The sequence below is a fragment of the Balaenoptera ricei genome, chromosome 5 (assembly GCF_028023285.1).
Source record: "Balaenoptera ricei isolate mBalRic1 chromosome 5, mBalRic1.hap2, whole genome shotgun sequence".
NCBI lineage: Eukaryota > Metazoa > Chordata > Mammalia > Artiodactyla > Balaenopteridae > Balaenoptera > Balaenoptera ricei.
In genome coordinates this window covers 104971897-104998556 of record NC_082643.1, presented here as the reverse complement: position 1 = coordinate 104998556, position 26660 = coordinate 104971897, and the positions used below count along the sequence as shown (strand labels likewise).

General features: G+C 57.4%; 1 protein-coding gene across 1 annotated transcript in view; it reads right to left on the bottom strand.

The window, feature by feature from the left end:
• Window positions 1-4253: 4253 nt before the first annotated feature.
• Window positions 4254-26660, bottom strand: part of WDR1 (WD repeat domain 1) — a 39816-nt gene continuing 17409 nt past the window's right edge. The window contains exons 6-15 of the mRNA XM_059923332.1: window positions 19632-19709; window positions 19047-19127; window positions 18482-18715; window positions 15220-15312; window positions 13529-13680; window positions 12703-12790; window positions 9589-9699; window positions 8285-8458; window positions 6318-6462; window positions 4254-4630 (exon numbers count right to left, since the gene is read on the bottom strand). Coding sequence (XP_059779315.1) covers window positions 4524-4630; window positions 6318-6462; window positions 8285-8458; window positions 9589-9699; window positions 12703-12790; window positions 13529-13680; window positions 15220-15312; window positions 18482-18715; window positions 19047-19127; window positions 19632-19709 — 1263 coding nt within the window. The 3' untranslated portion in view covers window positions 4254-4523. The remainder of the gene's footprint in view (window positions 4631-6317; window positions 6463-8284; window positions 8459-9588; window positions 9700-12702; window positions 12791-13528; window positions 13681-15219; window positions 15313-18481; window positions 18716-19046; window positions 19128-19631; window positions 19710-26660) is intronic.

The window sequence follows — 26660 nt, the reverse complement described above, 5'->3', positions numbered from 1 at the left end:
ATGGAACGTTAGAATTTGGCTGGGCATGGGGTGCTACATTTCCCAGCCCCTACCCCCTACTCCAGCCAGCCCGGTCCCTGCAGGTAGGTGCAGTCAGATGACTGTGTCCCCCTAAAATGGGAGTAGAAATGATGGGTGTGCAGGCCCTAAAGACCACCTGTGTGCCTCTTCCTACTGGAAGGTGAGACCAAAATGCAGAAGCCACTCGACCTCAACCAAGACAACAAGACAGGAGATTATGGGAGGACCCCGGGCAACAGACACACCCAAGGACCTAGGTTATTCATTTGGAATTCTTAAGTTCTGTGAGCCAGACAGCTTCCTTCCCAATAGTTAATGATGTTTCTGATGAGGCTGGTGATGATCTGAACAAATGTGATTTTTTGATATTGTACAAAATGTGTTAACATTGGAAAGCTCTGCATAAGTCATGAACCAGTATTTTTCAAATAGTTAAAGAACGTTGCAAAATTATGCATGAATCAAAGATGCATTCAGAGTGGATTTTAACATAACAAAGTACAAAAAGTTCATTGATAATGGTTTCAGATTCCACCTTGAAGATAACCTTTAAGAAATGTCCACCTGTCGAGTTTTGGTATGGTGTCAAAGATGAATATCTGCAATTTTCTGAAAACGCTATTCGAATACTTGTCCCTTTTCCAACTGTGAATCAGTGCAAGGCCACGTTTTCTTCATAGATTTCAACTAAAAGATGTATTTTGTAGATTGGAGAAGCCAGACCTTAAAGAGATTTTCCAAAATAAAAAACAATGTCATTCTTCTACTATTTTTATTTTTAGGTTTTGGAAAATATAATTATTTCACTTAAAGGTGTGCTAACATGGAATGGGTTTATAATTGTTAATTTTAGATACATACATTAATAACTATTTTTTTGCTTGGTGTTCAATTTCTAGTCCAGTATATATCAATAGATATAATCCACATAATCAAAAGCTCTTTGGGGTCTCTAATAATTTTCAAGACTGTCAAGAGACCATAGGTCACTGCACTGGTTTATCACAAGGGGGTACCCAAGCCTCAGAGGTCCAGGTAGGTGACGTGAAGCTCTAACAGGCTTAGGGTCACACACACACTGGGCACAATCATATAAGGCAGGACCCAAGACATGCTTTTTCCAGTACAGGAATCACTTGGAGAAGTATTTTCATACCCAACAGTTGGTTGGTTTGGTGATCAATACAATGATGTTAATGCAGTGACCAGTGGTCAGCAGTAAACATGGAAACGATCTTTTGTAGCGGGGAACTCCATCCTAGCACATCCTCATACTCAGCACAGGGAGGCACACAGACGCACTGTTCAAAAACTGACCAAACTGTTCAGATGCATGTTATCTGCATGGTTGTTTAAGAAAGGCAGTGCTCCCAAAGAGGCCCATAGGAGTCAACATTCTTCTAGTTGAACTTCATCTTACCAACAAAGAGGAAGGCTTGGAGAGGACGGTGACTTGCCCCGAGGTCACACCATAAAGTGGCAGAGCTGGGACAGAATCCTAGATCGCTGACTTAGTTCAGCTTTCTCCCCGCATTGCCTCTCTAGGGCAAGTGCAAGTCTGTGCTCAGCCCTGAGCTGGCAAACTGAGCAGGACAGATGTGTGCCGCGACCTCCAGGTGTGGGTCCTTGCCAGGCATTGCCGATCGATTTCAGATCAAGCACCGTTCCAGGCAGCTTGGCAAGGTCCTGGGATCCTCGTAACTCTCCCAGACTACCAGAGCTGGCCTGCACCAGTGAGGAAATGACACTGGTGCACAAAGCTATCACCCCTGCCTTGTGTGGAGCCCCGAGGGCAGGTCCCGGCTGGGTCACCCCTGTGGGTGCAGCTTTCCTGCCCCCCACTCCCCAAACAAGGAATGTGACCTGGGGCTTGGGCTGTGAGCACAGATCACCAGCAAACTGTTAGCTCACAAAGGCTACGTTCTCTCTCCAAAGATAGAGAAGTGGCTTCTTTATTTCCACATTGTTTTCTTGTCAAGGTTTTTGAGTACAAATGCCTCCCTCCTTGAAATGAGTGGCGTGTTGGGTGTACTCAAGCTCTGCTGTAAAAAACGCTAGTTCTATGAGTGAAGGGACTGAGGGAGGGAGGTGGCCCTAGGGCTGGCTGGTGAGTACCCTCACCCCTTCCCATGGGCCTTTGACACCCAACATTGTTTTAAATTCTGATCCTGGTGTCTTTTTCGTAACTGTGGTCAGTCTATATGCATTATTCTGACAGTTTCTGGTCATATATTTGGAAAATTTTCCCATGTGTAAACATATAATTCCCATTTAAAAAATTACACCAAGCATCAAACATACTTACGTTTCCTTTTGTCTGGCATGTGTTGAAGATATTGGTGTCATTTGCCATATTTTAACATTTTATGGTGCTTTTTTTCCCCCTCTTCAATGTAGATTTAAAGCCAGGGACTTCCCTGGTGGCGCAGTGGTTAAGAATCCACCTGCCAATGCAGGGGACACGGGTTCGATCCCTGGTCCGGGAAGATCCCACGTGCCGCGGAGCAGCTAAGCCCGTGCGCCACAACTACTGAGCCCGTGCTCTAGAGTCCACATGCCACAACTACTGAAGCCTGCGCGCCTAGAGCCCGTGCTCCGCAACAAGAGAAGCCACTGCAATGAGAAGCCTGTGCACAGCAATGAAGAGTAGCCCCGCTTGCTGCAACTACAGAAGGCCTGCACGCAACAACGAAGACCCAGTGCAGCCAAAAATAAGTAAATTTAAAAAAAAAGGTCAAATGTACCAATATTTTCTCCTTGACCATTTTTGTCATTTTTAGAAACACTCAGATTTGTGTGACTATACAAGGTTGCATGTTTTCTTCCAGCCCTCTTAAACTCCATGATTTAAATTTCAAAACTTGGATCTACTTTTAGATCTTGCATCTGGTGTAAGGACAAAACAAGTAATCCTACTTTTTCAGATTGTTACCCAGTTTTCTCCAGTTTATTGAATAGTTATTTCCCCACTGATGTGAAAGGTACCTGCCCTCAGTCCAAACACACACAGGTCACAAAGCACAGTCCTGTACTTTGTGTCCTGTGGTGGCCCCAACTTCTCTTTTCCATTTTTAGCTTCTTTTTATATATGAACTGTAGAGGCAATAGGAGAACAGAAGGGGGAAATTTTTTATCGGAACTGCAAATTTACAGACATCTTTATGATGCTATCTTTCTAGCCAAGAATAAGATAGTCTTACCATTATTAATTTGAATGCTTGGGAATTTAGTTTTTTTCAACATCGGAATGCATACTATTCCTTATTTTTGAAGGCAGTACCAGAAAAGTCACTAACTGCCACAGGACTTGAGAATCAGACAGGATGGATCAATCTCACCTGGTCCAGTGCTTTCAGTTCGCAAACAAATTTAGGCGCAGAGAAGTGAGATGGCCCAGGTCACACAGTGACTGGGGAATCAGGATGGGAGAGGGTCCCTAGGTCCCATGCCTTCCCGAACCATCCCCTGAGGCTGCAGGCTGGTGAGATACCCAAGCCATGGGGTTCCAAGCAGCTGCCCAGTCCCCTGCCCCCACGTGTCCCCGTCACACAAAGTCAGCGACCCACAATGAAGAGAAAAGGTATTTAATTATTTCTCCATCTAAACTCTTAAAGCGCTCAAAGTGTTTTCACAAGTGCAAGGGGAGGGGCTGCTCTCAGCCAGCTTTTTACCAGTGATTCCGACATTCGCAAAGAAACTCCAAATCACCGTGCTTTATACTTATTTTAATTTCTGCACTGGAAAAGAAAAGGAAGGTGAAAATGAGGACAGGTTAGTTTACAGTGACTCCATCTTTGCCTTTAAATTAATCTTTGCTCTTGGGAACAGAGGGGGATAGAAAGACAGGAAAACATCAAAGCACGAGAGTGAACCGGTGACCAGGAATGCCTCCCCGTCCTGCTAACTAGGGATCTAAAAGCCTGGAGGCAGCGCCGTAAACACTGAGAGACATCAGTTAAGATACATAAAAAAAATAAAATAAAAAATCCCCACGATTCCATTGTCAAAATCAAGCACAGAAACTGACAGTGCAACACGGGTTCCGTGTGCGCCCATTGGCCCGGAACGAGCGCCATAGCATCCGCCCTGCCAGCCAGGAAGGACCCGCAGGTGGGGAGTGGGAGGGGATGCAACCTCCCAGAGCCACAGGCGGGTCTGTGTGCTTTGGAGGCTCTGCCTCTGGAATGTTCTGCGCGGGCAGGCGGTGGGTTTGAGTCACGCGCCACACGTGGTTGAAGTGCTCACTTTATTTTCCATGTGCAAACTGTCACCGTCTAAAGCTTTCAGAAGGACTTGTACAGACAGGATCACCCTGCGAGCAGGCGGGCAGGTGGGGAGGAGGCAGGGTCCTCCCCGGGGGGCGGGGCCGAGGGCGGGCACCAGGTGAGGCCCCTCCCCCAGGGGCGGGGCGGGGCACAGGGCGAGGGCGGGACACAGAGAGAAGTGACTGTGGAGCTGCGTTCAACCCAAGTCCCTGATTCGGTCGGTCCGAGGAGGGCTCCTCAGTAGGCGATTGTCCACTCTTTGACAGAGGCGTCATGGGAGGTCGTGACCAGCGTGTGCTCGTCCAGCCAGGCCAGGCTGCTCACGTGGTGGAGCCGGTGCGCATCTGGGGAGAAAGAACACGCTTTTTGAGCCAAACCCAGGAGCTCTGCTCCCACAGGTACCTCAGACCAGAAGATGGGGAAGCCCGGGCCGAGATTACGCACAGGCCCACCGAGAAACCCAACAGGATCCTGGTCAACCAGACCCCTTTCCTCTTCTCAGTGGGGAGCGTCTGGGTAATGGGAGGGGAAGCAGGTGTTCTCAGCCCCCCACCACTGACACTCCCTGATCAGCAGAGATCCTGGCTGCAGCTCCCAGGCGCCAGCACAGTCCTGACGACCACAAACGGCCCTTGGAGGCAAAACTGCCCCTCCCCCCAGGGGGGTGAACAAGTCTTTCTATGCATAAAGCAACAATATACAGACAATACACAAACAGTGCACAGTATATCTGTGGTGTTAAAATGGGGAGATGAGGAATAAAACGTTGAGAAACACAAGGCTGGGGTACCCGTGCACACAACAGCCCGACCTCAGGCCAATGCACGTCCAGTGACCTGTGACCCCACGGCCCAGACAAGGACTGGACTTTCCACCCTCTACCCTGCGAGCTCTTGCTGCCTTTTGAACTTGCTCGAGTCTTACTACAAAACTGCTGCTTTCTGTGGAGACCAGGATGGCCCATCTGAGTCTGCTCTGTCCCCGCCTCCATCCTGGACCAACCGCCTACCCACCCACTTGGGGTCAGCTTGCTGGTCCCCTCCCTCTCCCTGCTGGGCATGGTAAAAAGCTCTGTGGGGTTGACACAGAACAATTTTTGAGTAGGAAAGGATTCCACTTACATTCAAGACAAAAGGCTGCCTGCCAGGTAAAGAATGGATGGAAAGGGACCAGACCCCATGTGAGGTGGTGACACGGGAACAGGAGATCTGAGATCCACCCTGGATGGGTAGGGTCCCCCCCCAGGGCCACGAGCCACATGTGACTACAGTGCCCCTGAAGTGAGCTACTGCCACATGTGGAAATATGTTGGGTTGAATAAAATTTACTATTAATAATTTCACCTGTTTCTGTTTTAAATGTGGCTGCTAGGAAAATGTCAAGTCCACGTGTGGTTCTTGTTATACTTCTATTGGACACTACTGTCCTAGAGTGAGAACCCAGTTATGAGTTTATATTGAAGGGGGGTGGGGTGGGTGGGAGAAGGCAGGTATTACAGTCTGAATGTCTGTCTCCCCAGAATTCCTAAATTAGAAATCTAACGTCCAAGGCGGTGGTGTAGGAGGTGGGGCCTTTGGGAGGAGCCTAGGTCACAAGTGGCATGAGCGCTCTTATACAAGAGGCCCCTTCCACCACGTGAGGACACTTGGTGAGAAGTCTGTGACCTGGAAGAGGACCCTTTCCCGGCCAAGATGACACCCAATCCTCGACTTCAGCCTCCGCAACTGTGAACAGTAGACTTCTGTGCTTTAGGGGCTGCCTAGTCTGGGGTATTTTGTGACAGAGGCCCGAACAGACTAAGACAAAGGAGATGCCAGGAAAACCCTTTTACTCAGTGTGTATCCCAGGTACTGAGACCACCTGCTTTCACGCTAGGCACACTGGCGTCCTCTGCCCAGACCAGCAGAGCTGATGTTTGCTGGAGCGCCAGGCCTCCATGAGACCACCTCCCTGAAGCACACAAGGGACCCTTGAGCCCTGGGGACACCTCTCCAGAGCTGCCTGGGGAGCCGAGGAGGGTGCGTGAATCACCTTGGATCTTGACCCTGGTCTCAGGGTCGCTCAGGGTCCACACATACACCATCATGTCCATGCCGCCCGAGGCGAAGTGCTCGTTGTCTGGAGACCAGGCCAGGCAGACGATCTTTGCGTGGTGTCCATAGAAAACGTTGTTCTCCTGGATGCAGATTAAAAATAGGTGGTAGGTCAGGGTTCAGGCCAGAGTGAGTGGGCATCATGTCACCTAACCTTCACGAGGGCCAGTGCTCATGAAACGCTTTCTCTATGCCTGGCTTCTGAAACTCTCACCAACTCACTGACTCCTTGTAACTACCCCAGGGTGCCCACTGCTTGAAGGCGCAGAAAGGGGCAGCCCAAGATCAAACAGTAGCCACCGTGCCCCCCAAGACCCGGGACTCCAGGGCTGCCCTCATAGCATCTATCACATGGGCCAGATGTGCCCATTCGCCTGCACAGAGCTCTCAGACTAAGGAGGGGACAGAGAGAAGTGCAAGAATAGGAGGTGCGAGAGGGTCTTGCCTGGTGTGGACAGAGCTCTGTGCATGTGCGGATGGAGGAGGGGGCTGCCCAGACACGCGCCCTCACCCTGGAGCCTGGGTGGGGTGGGTGTGGCCTGCAGGCAGGCAGACGTGTCTACAGGAGCATGTGTCTACCGCATGTCCCAGCCTCGAGCCACTGTCTTACCCAGGGGGGGCGACATGACCAAAAATAACGCTTTCTACTAAAGCTTTAGGAACGCTTTTACTTCAGAGCATTCCATCTTGTTCTTAATCCCTATATTAACCATGATTTTCTTCTTCAAGGTTGCCTCTTCCATCTTTTGTTGATACTACTCTGCAGATTACTTAGCATGCTGTAAACGAGGCTTGCTATATGCAAATGAAATCGCTTAAAGTGTGATAAATGCAGAATCTGATAAATGTGATACTGAGGTGGAAGGGAACCTCCTGGGACGTGAAATGTTCTTTATGTTGATGGAGGTGTGGGCGTATGTGCAGGTGCAGGCATACGCACAGCGCTGGTGTATACTTAATGTTCCCACTCATCCCTCATTATATGTAAATTTTACAGCCGAAGATAAAACTACTGAGCTCTAGTTAATAATACGTAGGCTGATATGTTACACAGATACCTATAATTTACTTTAAATGCACTAAAAAATTAGATTACTAGATGGATAACGTGACATAGTAAAATGGTAACGGTAGAATCCAGGTGGTAAATTCTTTTGACTCTGCTGTAGATTTCAAAACTGTCCTAAGTGTTGGAGGTTGTGGGGAGGGGCCAGGCTGACTTCATGGGAGGGACTGGAGGCAACTCCACCTGCCCCGCGCCCTGTGGTCCGGTCACGCCCAGCGGGTGACCGAATCCCTCCAGAGTGCAGTCTTGTTTGTGAAATGGGACTAACACTGCCCAGCAGGGTTGGCTGGTGACCCATGGGCACTCTCACACCTCACACGACAGTGCCCTTGGCTGTCCTGCTCAGAGCGGGATGAGCTTCCAGGGCCTCGGCAACCGGGTCCCCTCTCTCACCCATCCACCGCTAGGGAACCCCACCCCGCCCCCGAGTGCAAGGCCACATCCGGACGACCAGCGCTCACACTTTATAGGACTTTAAGCAGCAATGAGATTCAAGGAAAAAAAAAAAAAATCTAGCCTAAGCCTTTTGACGGAGGAGAAAAATAAGGTTCCAGAAGTCACTGAACCAGGCCACCCAGGTGAACCAACCAGCCCGATTTCACAGCAGCCTTGCTGCCGCCCAGGCCCCTAACTTTTTGGTAGCTGTTCTGTCTCGGGCCCACAAACTGCTGGACAGCAGGGAAAGTCTCCTTTTCCCACGTCATTCACGCTCTAGGAGCAACGAAGCCGCGTGTCCTGTGCACCCGCCCGGTCGGTGACGACAGGGGAGAGAGGCCACGGCCCCCTCCAGCCGTCTGCGCTGCCCAGCGTGGAGACAGGGAGGGGGCCTGCCCACTCACCGAGTAGCCGTCAGCGATGCTGAAGACCGTGACCACTTTGCTGGCGTCGCACACGGCGAGGAAGGCGCCGTCGTGGGAATACGCCAGGTCCGTCACAGGGCCCTTGGCCTCCAGGAGCTTGCCCTCGTCCTTCAGCGTGGTGCCCAGGATGGAGTATAGGCGGACGTTCCCATCCTGTGGGAGGACAGAGGGGCAGTGGGTCACTCCCCTGACACGTGGGTGGGTGCGTGCGCGCGCGCGCGCACACACACACACACACACACACTCCCCCAACGCCCTTCTTTCTGGAGGGAGGCGCCAGGGCATCAGTAAGAAGCAGCGCCTTTCCTCCTAACCGCTGCCCCGGCTCGGCCACCTGCCCACGTGCTGGCTCCTGTGCCAGGAGAGCTGCTCCTTTGTCCCCCTGGCACCAGAGGGCAACTCCTACAACCCTGCAGCAGCTCTCGTGGTTGCACAAGCACAGTGGGCAGAGTTATATTAAAATAAGTTTAATTATTACATTAAAATTACATTAAAACGCAGAACCCCCCAATTGTGATTCTGCGTGTTGGGGGCTCACGAGTCTGCCTTTTCCACAAAAACTCAAGTTCCAGCGCAGGCGTCCACGGGCCAAGCTCTGAGAAGCACCTGTACACGAGTTAGCTCTCCAACAAGGGCCCCTCATCTGCCCTGACTGTCCTCGGCCGGAGCCATCTGCCCCGTGCCCTGTACCCCACACCCGGCAGGTGCCCTCAGGCCCCAGGCTCCTCTCCCTGTGTCGAGCCTGGCTCCTAGCAAACTCCCCATCCTCGTAGGGTCCAGGCACCTCTCCTCAGGGGCCAGGAACGAGGGGAAAGAGCAGGGGACAGAGGAGCCGCCAGCAGGCGGGCAACAGGAAGTCACACTCAAGGGGAACTGACACCCTCAGGCTGGCACTCCACTTCACGGGGGTGAAGAATCTCCTGTCGCCTCCCCGAGCCCAGCGAGCCCGGCTCGGGACGCAACTCCTTTTCCACGTGCTGCATCCACGAGCTCCCCAGGCCGAGGCATCCCTGCCCTGCGCCCGCACCCCAGCAGAGCCCGCCTCACTGCCCGGGACCCTTGGTCTCCCGGGAGGCTGCTGTGTCACCAGGGGCTGGCAGCCTGGGGGGAGGGTGGCCTCGCGGGGCAGCCCAGGGAGGCTCTCACTTGGGCGGCAGGAGGCACCCCAGCTGGTTCCCGCCGCCATCCCTCCTGCCCTGAGGCAGCCCGGCACCCACACAGCTCACGGCGCCCCCAGCGCGGCCACATCCCCCCGGGCGGAGGGCGTGGGGACAGGGCCTTACCGCACCCCCGATGGCCACCGTCTCGCCGCCCGGGTGCACAGCCACTACCTCGGGCTCATAGCCGGGGCTGTCGATGCTGAAGCACTTCCTCTGATCCTTCAACAGGACGATCTGGGAAACACACAGGCAGCCGTTAGAGAGAGGCCCCGGGACACACGGCCCAGGCCCGGGCTGGGCTCCATCTTCAACCTTTTGGGGGCCAGGCCGGGGCTCCAGCCACACTAAGTGGGACCGGCCCCGGCCCTGTGGTGTTTCTCCCTCATCTGTCAATATGAATGGTGCTGTTATCGCCACCCGCACGGGCTTCGTCGAAAGCCACCTGACGCCTGAACTTTAGTTCCTCCAACTCTACATCGGGTGTAATAAATGATCTTTGCTGAGCCGAGTTCTCACGGGTTCAACAGGACGCAGCCCTCGGAAGTGGCGAAGCTATAAGCTGGCACTGGAAATGAACAGGACAGGCTAGACTTCCAAGTTCTGGCTTCTCGGGTCCAAAAAACACCCTTTGCGACCCTGACCCATGGTGTGTGAAAAAACTGATGATGTCAGTGCGTGAGTCCCCGCAGCCCGGGGACACAGGGCTGGCGCCCCACCGGCTGGGAGGGAACTGGAACCCCAGGTGCTGACTACAGCAGGTAGGCAACAGCGCTGCGGGGCTCTCCGCTAGCCCTCAGCCCCGGCAGGGAAGGGAGGACAGGACAGACGGCTCACGGCGAAGTGGCCTGGAGGCACCCAGCGCACTGCCCCCTCGCCCCCTCCCAGCCAGCACCTGCCTTGGCTCCCTCCTACTTGACAGGGCAGCACACGGTCCGCGGACGGGGCTGAGCTCCCGGGTGTGCAGGCCCCACTGAGGCGCCCTGGTGGCCCGGCTCAGCCGCCTGCTGCTGGGGGTTGGCGGGGTGGCGGGGATGGGATGGGTCACACACACCGGCTCATGAACTGATCTGAGCCTTGGCCTCCCAGGGGTAAGAACCCAGCAGTGCCTAGACGTCATGGAGACGGAATTCAGGGCTCAGAACAAACACCGTGCCTAGCAAAGGCAAACAAAAACAGCAGCTACAGCCCACCGTGTGGGAGCCACGCGCCTCGCTAAGCGTGGTGTGTCCCTGGGATGGCAGGGTCACCTCCCAGTGTATAGGAGCAAATGAGATGCAAGCCCCGCAGCTCTCAGGGCCATGGGGTCCCAAAGCCCCGCCCTGGCAGCCAGTGTGCCTTCCGCCCTCTGGCGCACAGCCCAAGGCCGCCTGGCACGGTGACCCTCCACCGTCCTCACCCCCTCTCACCCCTCGCTACCCCCTCCTGGTTCTAATTCACTGGGCCGTCCCCAACAGGGTAGCCTCTCTCTGTGACAGCTCTGGCTTCACCCCATCGCATCCCTGCTCAAGCCACCAGCTGTTCCAAGGGCAAGCAGGCCCCTCCCCGCCCTCGGGGTGCGCTGCGGGCTGTGCTGTCGGGTAGGGGAGGCAAAGAGGCACCAGGCGGATGGGCGGCAGCACCCTCCCTAAAACTTGCTACAGAGAACGCACCTTGAGCAACATTCACCTGCATCATCTGCCCGACTCCGAGAGCGCACTTGCCCACCTACCCCTGACAGGGAAAGGCTGAGGGCACTGGCCCAAATCTGCCTCAGAGGCAACACTTGAACGTGGCTGTCCCCTGACCTAAAATCGTGGGCCCCTCCAGGACATTCTGCGGACCCTATGGCCAGCCACGGGGAGTTCGGGTCAGGACGCCCTAGAGAACCAGGGCAGAGAGAGCACATCACAGGACAGTCGTCACACCGGATCCCGTGGGCCCTGGACTCCTTGGAACCTGGGGGTTGGACCCTGCACTCGCCAGCCCCTCCCGAGCAGAGCCCCAGGCGGCTCTTCCCTGAACTTCCCCACGTGAGCCCAGCGTGAGCCTCAGAGGACACAGCATGTCCCGACCGCAGCTCCAGACAGGAATCTGAGGCCAGTGGGGAAGGCCGAGCCAGGCCCGCAGAGCCCAAGGTCTCACCTCTCACCTACAGGCCAGGTGCTCAGACATGAGGCTGGGGGAGCCCCCTCCATGGAGCGGCAGCCTTCCCGCCCGTCCTTCTAGAAGGTCCTCGTCCAGTCTTTCCCCCACTTGCTAAGGCGCTCACAGCCCTCGATTCCTCTTGCGCCCCTGCTGACTACCCAGGCTGTCTGCAATAACTGCTTGATAGGAGGTTCGTGTTATCTAGGACACACAGGAATCCACTCTCCCCAAAGCACTGAAGCTCCCAGAACGGAGGAGGGGTGGCGGATCTGAATGACAGCTTTCGGCGGTGGGTCTGTCACTTGTGCCAGTGGGCGGGGGCTCCGTCACACCTGCCTCCTCTGATCTGCACGCTGGGATGCCCAGCCCGCTGACAGATGGCGTCTGCTGCAGAGCGGGATCCTGGATAAAGTGGGTCAGGCTCGGGTCTCAGTCAAGGGTGCTTCGTTCCAGAAATTCCAGGAGACGGCGTGTAGAGACCTTACCGCCTTGAATGAGAACCCAGGCTGCGGGGCTGAACGCCAGACCCCACTGTGCTGAGGAGCCGCCCTCCACGCCACCCCCCATCACGAGGCCTCAGGGAGTCATGGTCACTATCAGCCTCTTCGCTCATGGAGATGGTACAAGGAGCCCGACACATACTTCCTCATAATCCTCCCCGTGAGCTGCGAGGGATGAGAAAACTAAAGCTCAGAGAGGGTGAGGAAAATGCCTGAAGCCACACCACCCCAAGGCTGCAGGGCTGGGATTCGAATGTGAATGGACAGAGCTGCCTGGGCCGTGCCTCTCGTGGGCCTCACGGGCGAGGGATGTGCAGGGCGTGTGACCCTCGAGTGCAGGCTCTCACCAGGCTGCCCAGGTTCAAATCCCAGCTCGGCCTTTTGCCAGATGCAGACTTTGGGCAACTTACTCTCTGTGCCTCGGTTTCCTCACCGTAAGGTGGGGATGACGCCATGCCTGATAGGACTCCCGAGGATTCAGTGAGCACGTGGGAAGCCCTCAGCACATGCCAAAGGGGCTCAGTAGAAACGGGGTTGAACGCGTGTGAGAGGGCACGTGGGGACCAGACGCTGCGCAGCGTCAGCCTGAACCAAGCCCACGTGGGAGCCGTACCTGACCGATGCACACGACCACGGTGTAGCCCCCGCGGCCGACAGCCACACACTTCGGCTGGATGTCCAGTTTCACGACTCCCTGTCCGCTGTGGAGAGGAGGAAGTCGTTATTTCAGTCTCCAGGGGCACAGGGCGGGTGTAAATACACACTCACTGCAGGATCACAGCACTCGGGTGACTCAAGGAAATTCCACCTTGATCTCTACTGCACAAGCCTTTGCTATAACACAGGAGGGGGTAAGGGAAGACTCTCAGCCTCTGGGAGAGAGATGAGGAGTCATGATGGGGGCTGGGACGAGGGGAAGGGGGTGGCGAGAGGAAGTGAAGGGATCACTTCCTGTTCCTACTACGCATCTGTGCCAAGTGCCGCCCCCATAGCTGCCCTGTCCTGGCTTCTGCCCACATCCACCAGTTAGAGACCCCGGCATTCCCCGGGTACAGACAAAACTGAGCTCTGACCCCACCCGCCCACAGTCAGAACCAGTCTCCTCTGCAGGGCAATTAAAATTTAAAAAAACCTGGTACTTTTAATGGGTGAAAATTGTGTCACCTTTACTTTTGGTTAAAACTATGAAAACACAAACTAGAAGAAGTTGCACACGCAAAAAACTTCTTGAAAACGGTAAATTGAGAAAAATTCCACGTAACTGGCAACTGTGGCATCCCAAGGCTCAGTGAATGGGCCCCTGTGACTGGGTGACCAGGCCGTGGCTCTGCCCCGGGTCCTCTCGTCCGCCGAGGCTCAGGTCAGCAGCCCGGCCCCGCGGAGGGCTTCACCAGGGACGTGCTCGGGAGGGGCGCGGACCGGCCCCGGGCAGCTCTCACCTGTAGTCCCGCAGCGTGAGGTTGGTGTACCGCACCGTGTCGTCCATGCTGCAGCTCACCAGCTGCCCGCTCTCGTCCACGGTCATCCTGGACACCTGGTTCGTGTGGCCCTTCCCGGCGAAGGAGTCGTTCTCCCCCGTCTCTGAATCCCAGTAATGTGGAGCAGGGGTTAAGGAAGAGCCTGACGTCCAGGAGGCGGCGCGTGCCCCCCAGGGCGGCTGCAGCCAGGCCCTCGTCCCGGGCCTGAGGGGGACTCCTTGTGCACGTCCAACTCCGAAATTCAGGGAGCAGACGTTCTGGGCAGAGGGCCCGTAGGCCATTTACAACCCCACACGCCCAGTGAGACACAGTCCGCCCGTCTTCAGAACAGGCACCCGGCAGATCACGGGACTGCGCGGCCCTGTAACAGTGGAACAGCACAGCACCTGCCTCCGAGAGCGGGCTCAGAAGGAAGCTACCTTTCCCCGGGACCCTGCGTAACTGGGCCAAAACACAGCCACCCTCCCCCGGCTCTTTCTAGCCTGCTGTCCAGCCCACGGCCCTCAGCAGGAGGCTGGCTGGGCAACGTGGCTCAGCCGATGGCCACCTAGGTGCCACCAGGTAAATGGCCCTGGGGCTGACCCACCTGGGCGGGGCCAGCGTGTGGACTGTCAGCTCGAGGGGCTCAGGTGTGACGTGTTTGAAGTTACGAGATTCTCTTTTTACATCAACAAACGAGAGTCTCATTTGCACCGAAGACTGTTCCCTCAGGAAGCTGCGTGTATATTCCACGCCTGACATGGTCTTGTGAAGGGAGCGCCAGCCATCGATACCGCAGGAGGTTAATGTCACGGCGCATGGACATCGGGGGTGGGCATGAGTGGGGAGGAGGGAGCGGTTCCAGGAGGGGGGACGCTGGGCAAGACCCTCCGCTGTACCATCTCCTCACGTATGACGGGGTGGAGCGTGACTTCTCTGCCCTCCTCCCTCGGGGCTGAGGGAGACCTTCCCAGGGAGGGAACCCTACAGACCAGGCGGGTCTGCGGAGGTGGGAGAAGCAGGGGGTCTGGAACAGCCCCTCCAGGGGGCAGGGCAGCCGCGGACCAGGAGCCAGGCTGCACGAGGGCGGGCCTCTCTCGCGGCCACGACACACGCACCGGGGCGGGCCCCTCAGACGACGCCTCCCACGCGCGCCATCCTGGGAGGAGGAGGTTGGGAGGGCCGCCGGGAACGTCTCAGAGGGACTGCAAAGCCCCTCGCCGGGGAGCGGGGGTTCGGTTCCCGCCCAGCTCAGCCGTCGCCGAGCGGTGCAACGTTGGGGAAGGCACTTGAGGCATCCGAGCTACACTCTCCCCAGTTTTAAAGTAAGGGGACTCTCCCCAAAGGCTCTGGGTCCCTTTGGATTCTAACACATGTTTTCTGCTACTGCTCGTGAGAGGGACGAGGCCGGCACCAGGTCACAAACGGGGAGAAGCAGCTCAAGTTCAGGGAGGTTCAGCAACCATTTAAGGGCGCACAACGTGACCCATCAGGTCAAGGCCGCGGCCTGGAGCTGGAGGCCCCGAGTACGGACACGGCACCTCCCAGCAGCCAAGACCGGTCAGAGGAGCCCTGCGGCTGCCAGCCGGCTGGCCTCGCCTCTGGCACCGTGGGAACAGGAAAACTCCCGACTCTCCTGCCAGGGGCCCCAGAGCCAGTGCTGTGAGTCAAAGGATATTAATGTGTCCGTCGTGGCTCCCAGAGTAGATGTAAGACTTGCCGCCGTTTTTATGCACCGCCAGGCACTGGATAGATTTGCTGTGGCCCTGTGGAGGGACAGGCGGGGGGTGCTCAGGACTTGCCATCCTGCCTCGGCTTGTCAAATGCTCTCCACTGGCTAAGCCCCTGCGAGGGGAGGCAGAGCCCTCAACGCCACAGCCCTGGTGGGCCCAAAACAGCCCCAAGTTGAGCGACCACCTGACAAACCCTTCAAGCCCTCCCCACCGAGGCACTTAACCCAACCTGGGTGGAGGACGGGAGTCTAGTGGAAGCCCAAACAGCGCGCCAGGTCTGTGCAGACGGACCCAGCTACCCTCCCTTCCCACACAAGGAGGAAACGGCCACAGAGGGTGAGCCCCTACCCGGGGGGAAAGCACAGTACCGGGAGTAGTCTTGGGAGGGACCAACCCTTGCACAAGCAGGCAGGGGGACCCCCAGGCCACTCGGAGGCCCAGGGTGTCCCGGGTGCTGCTAATGGTTCGTCCTCTACCCAGAAGCACAGCTTGCGGCTCCGGCTCCAGCCCCTGGCTCGTGAGGTTTCTTCTTTCCCAGCTCTCCCCTTCCCCCCAAGGCTGTCCCAGGGCTGGGACCCCACAGTTTCCCCGACCGGCAACATGGTGGGCTCAGATCACTCATCTACAACCAGTTGTCTGCTTCAAGAAAGGCACTTAAGCTCCCCTGTAACTGCTCCTCGGATGGGAACAACCTGGAGGTTTGGTCTAATCATAGTTCTTTCCCCTCACCAGAGGCAGGCGGGTCCCTCTGAGATTTGCTGACTGCTGCCACGGTGTGGTGTGTATCTTCAGAGAAAGGTACACACAGTTCTCAGAGACGGGAGAACCAGTGCACAGACCCCGAGTCCTTTCCACAGGGCAGCAACCCACTGGCCCTGCTACTTAAAAGCATGGTCCTCAGACCAGGGCTGGCCTCACCGGGAGTGTCGCCCCACGCAGCCTGGAGACTGAGAACCTGCGCTCAACAAGACGCCTGGCGACTTGTGCACCCCCCACCCCCCACCCCAGGGCAGCAGCCTCGCAGGGAACTTGTGAGAAATGGAGCTCTCCCGCATCCCACAGATGAACCCTAGGAGCGCCAGGGTGCCGCCCACCTACCGTGTTCTAACAAGCTGATTGGCTCAGGTGATTGATGCACCTTCAAGCTTGAGCCGCAGGGTCACCTGGGTGCGTCTTAAAAGTACCTACCGGCACCTAAGAGCCATCCCTACGGTCTTGGTCTCTGACCGCACCCACTGGGCCCGTACAGAGGCATCAAGCCCTTTTTGGTGATCTGTACGTGCGCCGGGGCTCAGAATCGCTATTCCAACTAGTTTCTTCTAACTCCAGCTTGTTCTTGGGCTCACTCACAGCCCGACATTAGCACCAAACACTGCTCGGGACTCACATACGTGCGGCAGGAGGGCTGGGATGGTTTCTCTGACAACTGTAAACGCCCAAGAGGTTCCTGAGCTGACCTGGGGCGGGGGACAGGAGCCTGGCTGGTAGTGCCTGTGCTGTCGGCGACAGTGACATCAGCAGGAGCAGTCAGGCCCGGGTCTCCATCACTCCCAGGGCGCCAGCAGACATGGGGCGATGCCTGGGACAGCCACCCGAGCCCAGCATCAGGGCGGCTCACGGGAAGCTGCTCTTCTGGGCAGAGGAAGTAGGTAGACAGGAACGCCTGACTCTCTCCAGCAATTTCTCCCCATCGCATGGAGGCCCAGAGAAGTGACTGTGTCGGGGACCCCTCCCAGCTCCCCTGGGCTCTGTGCTAGGATGTACACACCTTCACTTTACACTCATCACACTGGGCTGGAAGCCTGTGGAGCAAGTGGCCCCAGTGGCCCCATCCTCAGGGCCAAGTCAGATAAACCTCTGTGGAAGCAGAGGGTGCAGGGCCAGCACTGAGGGCCGAAGCAGCTGTTGTTCTGGATCAGCCCTTCCCGTCAGCAACGCCCCACCTGAATGGGATGCAGCAGGCACCGAGCCCACCTGGGCCTCGCGAGCTATTCACACAGGGTTAAGGGGGCAGACGGCCAGGCTTGGCCCCTTCCTTTGGGCAAGGTCATCTGTACACTGAGTCCACAAGGGCCGTGGCCTCAGAGACTGTGGGATGGGATGTACAAAGCACTGCAGGGCCGGGCAGCTGGCCCTCACTGGGCCTGAGGGGAACAGTCCCAGGCTGGCCAACACCAACCCCACAGGGCCCAGCCGTCTCCCAGAGCCTGTCTGCACAGCCCTGAAGCAGCTGAGCGAGCAGGGTGTGAGGAAGCCCTGGGGTTCGGCCCCAGGAGGCTCAGCTGCCAAGACGGGGTGCAGCGTGGAGCTGGGCTATGGAAACCCCTCCCCTGAGGGCACAGCTCATCCAGGGTGACAGAGCAGGCGAGGCCGACCCCGAGTTCCCACCGCAGCCCACCCTCCAGCAGAAGCAGGTCTGCAATGGGCAGTGCCCAAGCAGGGCCCCAGGACACAGGAGCTTCTCGTCTGGCTGCGATTTCCTGAGGCCAAAAATTCCGGGGCTGACGGAGGGGCAAGGAACAGTCCCCACTGGAGGGGACACTCAGGGCAGACCCTGGTGATCAGCCAGCCTTGAGGGAGCCGTCCTGGGTGACGAGGACGGGAGGCAGGAACGGGGTCCTCCCAGCCCTCAATCACTCCCTGCTGCCCAAACCTGGGGCCTCTGCACCTCGGGCTCCACCGACTTGTCCAAGACCATTTCCTCCCACTCCCCACCACTCCCTCATGCCTGCCCTGCTCCAACCACAGACGACAAGTGCCTGCCCACACTCATTCCCACGTTCAAACCCCGCACACTGTCAAGGCCCAGCTCCGAGGCCTGCTGGCCACCCACGTCTGCGGTGATGCCCCACGACGTGCCCCGTCTTGGGTTTCAGCATCTTCCTGGGCCTGCCTCACGAGCGGACACAGCCAGTGGCCTCCTAACCGGGGGAGGCTGATCCCCTCGAGACAAACAACCCTGACAGCAGGGGCGCGGGCTGCTGCCCTGAACCGCAGGCCCCGAGCATCCAGCTTTACAGTAGCTCAAGGGGAACGTGGCATCTGGCCTCCCACCTCTGAACTCACATCCCCAAAACAACCAGCATCCTGCCATTCTACTGGGCCTCACCTCACCGCAGTTTCCCTACCTCTGGCCGGGCGCCCACCTCCCCTCCAGCCAGCCCCTGCACACACACAGAGCAGCTCCACAGCCCGGCCGTACCTTGATGACCCGCAGAGGTTTGCTGGGGTTGTTTTTGTCCAGGTAATTGATGTAGCCGGATAGGGAGATGCTGAGGAGGTGGTCCTTCTGCCACAAGCAGCCCAGCTGCTGGTCCAGAACGTTGGAGCCCATGGTAAACGTGTTGACAACAGAGTTCACACTGATGTCCCAAATTTTAGAGGTTTTGTCTCCGGAAGCAGAAAGCAACTGGGTGCTATCGGGACTCCAGCTGATCTACTCAAACAAACGGTGGTCATGGGTCAAGCATTCGAGGGGGAAGAGACTCAGACAGCAGCTTGTCCACAGCCCCCATTTCTGAGCAGGGAGGACGGCCCAGAAGGTGGTGGGACACACCAGGGCAAGGACAGGACGAGCATCCTGGCCACTGGCCTCTCCAGGCCACGTCACCGTGTCCCATGTGACCCTGAAGGTCTCTACCACTGCCCCCACTTCTAACCCCTCATCTCAAGCTTCCAACTTTAACACGTGTGTACAGATGACAATAAACGCAGACACGGCCCGACCACAACCACAGACCAAGTTGTGAACGCAGACCCATACTTACAGCATAAATGCCGCCGTCGTGAGCCTTGCTTCCTCCCAGTGCACACACCTTCTCTCCCGTCTTCCCGTCATAGATGTAGATCTTGCAGGAAACACAAATAGATGAGGATCACGCGTGCATGTGTGAAGGCCCAGCAGTTAGCACGCTAAATGAGCTCCTGCTACTCCTCCCTGCTCCACCATCAAGAGGGTGGCATCCACCGTGATGAAGAGTGGCCCCCGCTTGCCGCAACTAGAGAAAGCCCTCGCACGAAACGATGACCCAACGCAGCCAAAAATAAATAAATTAAAAATCCTTCCCTCTACTTTAAAAAAAAAAAAAAAAAAAGAGGGTGGCATCAAGACTGTGGCTCTTACAAAAAAGAATCTAAAAAATAGATGAGTTTTGAGCTCCTTTAAAAGGAGAGAGATGGAGAGACGGGTCTACCATGCTTTGAGGACAGAGCCCCTTAACTGAGCTGCATCCCAGGAGGGGGAAGGAGGGAGCTGTATGTACATCGAGACCAGCTTTATTAAGTCTGCCTGTTTTGAACCATCGCAGAGGACCGAGAGACGAACCCCTCCCTCCAGGACCCCCAGCCCTCACCTGACCGTCGGCCCCGGCTGTGGCAAATCTGTTCCCATCAGGAGAGAACCGCACACAGTTGACGAAGCGGCTGTGGTCCTGCAGGAAGTGGGACAGTTATCCGGTGACAGGCAGTTCAGGAAAGGTCTCTATGCACCATGCAGTCCACAACCACCACGCGTGGGGATGCCGGTCCACGGAAGACTTTAGAGCTCAGCGTGAGTCCCAGCCCGCCCACCGTGGCCGGGTGCATCTCTGCCTGGATGGCCTCCCTCCGCTGTGATGTGCTCCCTGAGCTCCGCAGACAGAAACGCCCCCCACCCACCCTCCAGCCCTGGAAGGGGGCTCAAGGCCGGAACCCTTATGCTTATGAGGCCGGGACCGTGAGGCCTCATCCCCAAGCCCCCAGGGCCTGGCCCGGGCCCAGCACACGGCAGGTGCTCAGTGGGCATTTGCTGAACGAACTGAGGTTTTAAAGAAATTAGACAGTGGTGATGACCTTTGTGGGAACAAGAGTGTGAGTGACTGAGGAGACGTGATCTCCAGGGGCGATTCCGTTACCTGAGTAAGTAAATGAACTCATTTTTTCCTCAGTCAAGAAGGGTCTGCATCAGAAAATGATCCTCTGAAGACCCCACCAGCCACCCACGCAAAGCCCGGCTGCTCTCCCACCCCACCTGCAAGCACGCATGAAGCGTTAGCTATCAACTCTCCTAAAGGTACGTGGGGTTAACTGCCCCTGCAGCCATGGGCGCCCAACCTGCAGGGAAAGCAATTCAACTCAAAGTGCATCACCTGCACCCACCAAGGTAAACCACCAACAATTTTAAAACAGGAGCTGCTGGGGTGGTAGGAACTGCATGTGTTTGACTGTGTAACGTTATGGGTTGACTTGTGTCCTGAATAGGTAGGTTGACATCCCAGTACCCGTCAATGTGACCTTATTGGAAACAGGGTCTTTATAGGTGTACTCAAGGTGAGATGAGGGCCTTAGTGTGAGCCCTGATCCAACACCACCGGTGTCCCTATGGGAAGAGGGAGATTTGGACTCGGTGCAGACACAGGGAGACCACGTGAAGAGGGAGGCAGAGCCTGGGTTATCCCCCCACGGCCAAGGCCAGTTTTGCCTTTTTGGTTTCTTGGGTACACCTATCCTGCTCCTATGGCCGAGCTTTCCTGCTCTAAGGTTTGTGTTCTGAGCTGGAGGATGGCCATTTCCCAGGAGGCGCGCAACGCATCAAAAGGAATGATCTTTCCAAACTGGGATCTCTCAAGCCCTCTGACTGTTCTTCCCCCATGACTGTCACTCACCCATCATCCTACCACCCCGAGGGGCCCTGGGGAGCCTCGGGCACTTTTCCTTCCACAGGAGACAGCCCCGGCCTGGAGAGGCGGGTTCTGAGAGCCCAGGTCTACAGTTCCTCGTCCAGAGCTCTCTACTCGAGCGAGCTGGCTCTGGGCCCTGGACAGGAGGCAGGCAGGCCGGGCGGGGAGCCACCCAGGTCAGATCCGTAACTCCTCAGGCCCACTGCCACCGTTCTGCCATCCCCCAGCTGCGATGGAGCCGGCTGCACAGCCAGGGCCCGGGGCCCTCTGTCCCTGGGGTGGTTCGGAGCTAGTGGTGGGAGGGCTTCTCAATCCCCCCAGAACCACCCTGTGGGAAGGGGAGGACGGGCAGGCAGACACAGCTCCTCCTGGAGAACGTCAAAGGAAAAGCTCTTAAGTGACAAAACCTCCCACGCAACTGCACCAACGTCTGGTCCTCTCGTCCTGACCTCCACTGGCTGACCCGGCCCTGCTGCTCCGGGGGAGAAGGCTGGGGCCGGCTCCCTGGGACGGACTGAGCCCCGGCCAGACCCCCCGAGAACTGGGATGCCGAGAGCTCCCCTGGGTACAGCAGACCACGGGGCCGAAGCGGGGCTGCGGTGGGGGGGCGTGAGGAACACGCTGTGAACCACAGGGATCCTCAGCTACCCTGCAGTTCCGACTCGCCAAACTCCAGGTACAGTGGTTCCCTGAGAGAACAGGACCGGCCCCCCTACACACCCAGCTCAGGGGTCAGGGTGCCCCAGCGGGGCAGCACAGACATCAGGCCAGAGCCACCCAGCTTACGCCACTGCCCCCCCTTCCCTGCCCGCCTGCCCCCCTCTGCGCCCCTGATGCTACAGGGGACATCACACGTGTGGACATGTGTCTGTCGTCCGTCTCCCCACCGGGTGCAGGGTGCCCTTCCCCAGGCCCAGAACAACACGGGCCCCCGGGGTTCAGACTGGACAGGGCAGACGCCCACCCTGGGGACCGGGCGCTGCAGCTTTAGAAAGTTCTCCCTGTCAGGTTTTCTTGCAACTTGAGCCAAGAGCCCGAATGAGCAGGAGACTGATGTCTGCTCCTGAAATAGCCCATTTAAAGGGAGGAACAGTGAGCAGCCCATTAACCAAAAAAATGAGGGCTAAAAATAGCCCGGTCCACAGGGAGGGGAGGCCGGAGGACAGGAAGGAACGGGCTTGGCGAAATATCATGGGGCGGTTCAGACGACTGGGCTGGGCTCCTGGCCCCCGTCCCTGCTAACCGTCCCACTATGTGGGCGCAGCGCCACTCCACGCGGCCACCTCCTGGGGTGGGGCTGTCCCGCCCGGCCTCAGTCACAGCCAAGCGGAGCTCTGGAGGGAACCTCCCCACCATAATCACCCCCCAGTCCTGTTATCACCTGTCCCCCCATCATTACCTCCCCCACCCTGTCATTACCCCTCCCCCTCACCACTGAGAAACCTGAGATGGGAGCAATTAGCAATCATTAGGTAATGCACCCAAGTCCACGTCACTGACAGGGACGCAGCGCCACTGGGCGCCACGGCCTGACCAGCCCGTCAGCTCAGGTGTCCCTGGGAGCCCTCCCGGCTCCACCAGCCTCAGCTGTGCCCTGCTGTGCCCTGCAGCAGGACTCCTACCCTCACACTGAAATGCCCTGTGCCCACCTGCCGCGCTCCCTCGACACAGGCTTGTGGAGGGACAAGCAGTTCAGACGCCCGTGCCCACCACCCGCTGCCTTACCGAGAGCAGCATGTGCCTTCACGGCCCGCACTCCAAAAGTGGGTGTCCACCCTGACTTGGAACGCTGCCTCGCCCTCCCTCCTTCAGGCCACCGCGCCCTCCCAAACCGGGCTCCCTGTTCTCTCTGCGAGGTCCTCCCGTAAAGTGCCGGGAAGGGCAGCACCGCATCCCTCGCCCTGCCCTTCCCGTCACCCAGCACAGATCTGCCTGCCCAGTTACCACTTTCCCCTGGAGAAGGAGGACCTGATGAAGGGATGGAAGGCTCCTTCTAATCCTCTTTGGGCCACTGACCATCCACGGAGCTTTGCCGGGTCACTCTCTGCCATCGGCTCAGGAGTTCACCGGGAAGGAGACCGACGCTGCTGACCTCCCGGCACAACCACCACAGACGCACACACAGCTTTTTGAAAAGCCGGCACGGGGGCCGGGTGAGGGGTGTGTGTGTGTGTGTGTGTTGGGGCCAGTGCAAGGTGGGCACCTGATACACACCTCAACTCAAACTTGTTTTCTGCCCTGTTGTAAGGACACAGGAAACAGGAAAAAAACAACCAGAAAACCTTGCATTTTAGAGCTCAAATTTTACTTGTCTAGGAAGGTGATACTTGTAATAACAGCAGAGACAGAGATTCCTAGAAGGAAGTGTAACTCCCCATTAGGTGACGTGTGAGACACACAGGTGACAGGTTGCGCAGCCCACCTGGACGGAGGAGGGAAGGCCAGGCGTCCCCTTCGCTGCCAGGTGCGGCTGGGTGACCTGCTCTCAGAGGCTTGGGCAGATGCAGCAGGTAGTTTCCAGTCCAGATCACACGGTCACAGACTGACAAGCAGGCCCAGGGCAAATAAGGGTCCTGGCACTTGTTGCTCTGAGCAATCATTTCACCAGACACACACTACCCCACGTACTGTGGACACAGCCGTCAGAGGCGCCCGCTCCAGGAGTGTCTGCGGTCACCTGGGCAGCCAACCTGCTCACCTGACAGAGGAAGACGCAGAGGCTGGAGAGGCAGAAACTCGCCCAAGGCCATAGCGGGCCAGGTGCACAGACACACAGGTGAGCTAGAGATGCTTAGAGGGGCCTGTTACCACACATCCAGACGTGTCTATCACAGGAATGCACTCAGCAGGAAGAAGCCTCCACGGGACAGGCAAGGTCCACCTGCCCACTTCTTTTCAGGCCACCCTTAGGGCCTCCAAGGGGAACCTAAATCCCCATACACAGGACACCAGAGGTGGACACCGTGCTGTCCATGGCCTCTGTCCCACAGCCGGTCCCCTGTGACCCTGGAGTCACTGCCCCAGGTGGGCTGGGGCCAATTCCAGGGGAAAGCATCTTCCACCTGGTGTTCCTACAGCCTCTCAGCCCATTTCAGGTTAAGGCAAACAAGGACAGAGGACCAGGCGGGAACCAGGGCAGTCCGGCTAACGTTGGGCCATGAATCAGCTTCGTCTACACTCTCACTCTGTCAACACGAGAAGCTGGTTTAAGCTAACGAACTCATGAACAAGAAGGAAAAGCAGCTGGACCCCTGCACTCAGGCCAGCAGGGTGGACGGGTGGCCTGACTCGCTCCACATGGCCGCCCCTTGTGTCTGCAATACTGCTTTCCTTCCATGCGGGGCTGAGCCTCCTTGGAGTTGTTCTGGCCTGTACTGAAATTTGGAACACCGCTTATTCCTTTTTGAGGCAGCAATTTGAACTCGACCCCTCTGTGCTCCTCACATAACCACCCCTTACCCCATGGTCCTGAACAAGGTCAAGAGGAAGGTGGCAGGAGCTGGAATGGGACGGAAGGGCAGCCCTCATGCTACAGCTTTACTCTGCGGCCGTGAGGGCCTAGGGCGGGTACATGGAAAAGTCACAGGCTGATCTCAAGTTGTCAGCGCCTTACAGGGCTTTTCAGGTGGGTGTGGGGGACCCGAGTGTCCTCTGTCCTTCCTGCTTGAGCCAACTGAGCCTGTTAGTCTTTTCCAGCAGAAAGAAACCCAACAATTCCTCACGGACACTGAGACGTCCACCAGCATCTCTCCTGTCATCCCCGCAGCTCTGTGGGGCCAGTGGAGGAGGGCCATCTTCACCCCGTTTTCCCGGGGGGCCAGAGGCACGGGCAGCTGGAGGGCCGCAGAGCCACCAGCTGCAGCACTGGGCTGCCACCCCATGTCCCCCATTCTTGGTCCACAGCCCCTTCTGATCTCTCGCTAGGTCCTTACACAGGAAGACCTGGGGACGAGCTGTGTGCCCACCCTGGAGACAGGTGCCTGCCAGGGCCACAGGGTGAGGGCAGCGCTCTCAAGTTAGAAAGGAAAACGGAAAGAGGAAGAACCTTTGGCCAAGTCCCCAAGTGGGCACACGGGGAGGCCTGGCAGGGTGGTGAGGGGCACAGATTCGGGCCAACTCTGGACTCGAATCCTGGCTCCACTCACCTGCCACCGAACCGCTCTGTGCAGGGTTTAACCCACATCTGCAAAGAAGAAACGAATCCTTCTGGGGGGGTGGGGACAGGGAAAGGAGCCCCGCCCATCCACAGCCCAGATTATGGCCACGTGAAGCCAAACAGAACACGTGTGGCGGGCGTGGGGAGCAGGGCTACTTCACGGGTACGAGCTGGGACGGCCTCTCGCTGCCAAGGAAACCTCCCCTCCCTCCTCCCCGGGGCGCCGTGCAGGAAGCCCAGTTACTTGACTCAGCCTGACTCAGCGGTGTCCCAGGGTACTTTATCCCACTTAAGACACACCGACCTTGAACCATGGCCTCCAACACAGTGCCACCACCTCCCCATGAGCAGCAGCCCCGGAGCCAGCCTCTGGGAGATGTGGGGTGTCGGGAGGGACTCCAGGCTGCCCACCCTGCAGGGCCCAGAAGCCAGCCAGGCCCCACTCGGTGGCCCCAGGATGAATCCAACCCCATTTCACTACAAACAGGTAACCTGGAGAGCCCCTCTGCACCCAAGCCGAGACCCACCTGTGTCTGGACATGCTGCCCACGGCCCGAGTCTTGTCCCCAGGGACCTCCTGGGGACCCGCAGAGGACCGTCACCGCCTTCCCGGCCACGCCCTGCCTGCTCTTTGTGCTTCACTGCATTGTCATCAAAGTTAACAGGACTCCTCAGCCAGCCAGTAACATTCGAGACACGTCCCCAGACCTCGGCCAACCCCAGCTCAGCCGCCTCCAGAGGAAAGAGCTGGCCGCAAAGCACCATGCATCCTCCGCGCTGCAGCTCAGCGCGGCCACTTCCACCTCCACCACCGGTGCTGGCTGCCTTTCCAGTGTTTTCACAAGACAAACTGGGAGGGCAGGTTCAGAACCACGGCTGCCCCGAGACCGGCCTGAGGGTCATCCCCTGCCAGGCGCCCTTCCTCGGTGCTCCAGCCTCAGACCCCAGGGCAGGAAACAAGCATCGTGGGCTGCTCTGGGCCTGCGGGCCCTGTGCACAGATCAAATCCATGGTTAAAATGCTCTCACGTCCATGTCTCCACGCCCATCGTGCAGATGGGAAAGGTGAGGCTTTGAGGGTTCAGGTACTTGCCTCAGTCAGGGAGCACGTGCAGAGCTGGGACTGAGGCCCCGCAGCCATTTATACCCAAAACCTGTGTCACTCCACTGGGGCGTTTAGAGCACATATCCACAGGCAAAGCACCTAACTCTGCTCACCCTGTGTCACTTTACAGGTGTGACCCTGCCCTCATCATCTCTCCCGGGGAGGTGCAGGAGGGAACAAAACCAGACATCCCTGGAAGCCCACCTCCTCTGCCACTCTGGTGGCTCAGTGGATCTCAAGCCGGTACAACTAGAGGGCAGGCTGCCGCTGGGCCTGGGCTCCCCTTTCTAACAAGGCACCTCCGGGCCAGGATGCTCGCCTCGTCTCACAGCATCAGAGTTGTGCCTACTCCCACCCAGAAATACACACATCATCCCAGGGCGACCCCCGCCCCATCCTGGCATTAATGCCATGTGCCCATGACCTTCTGCCATCAGCATCTAACAGGTCTACACTCCACTGGC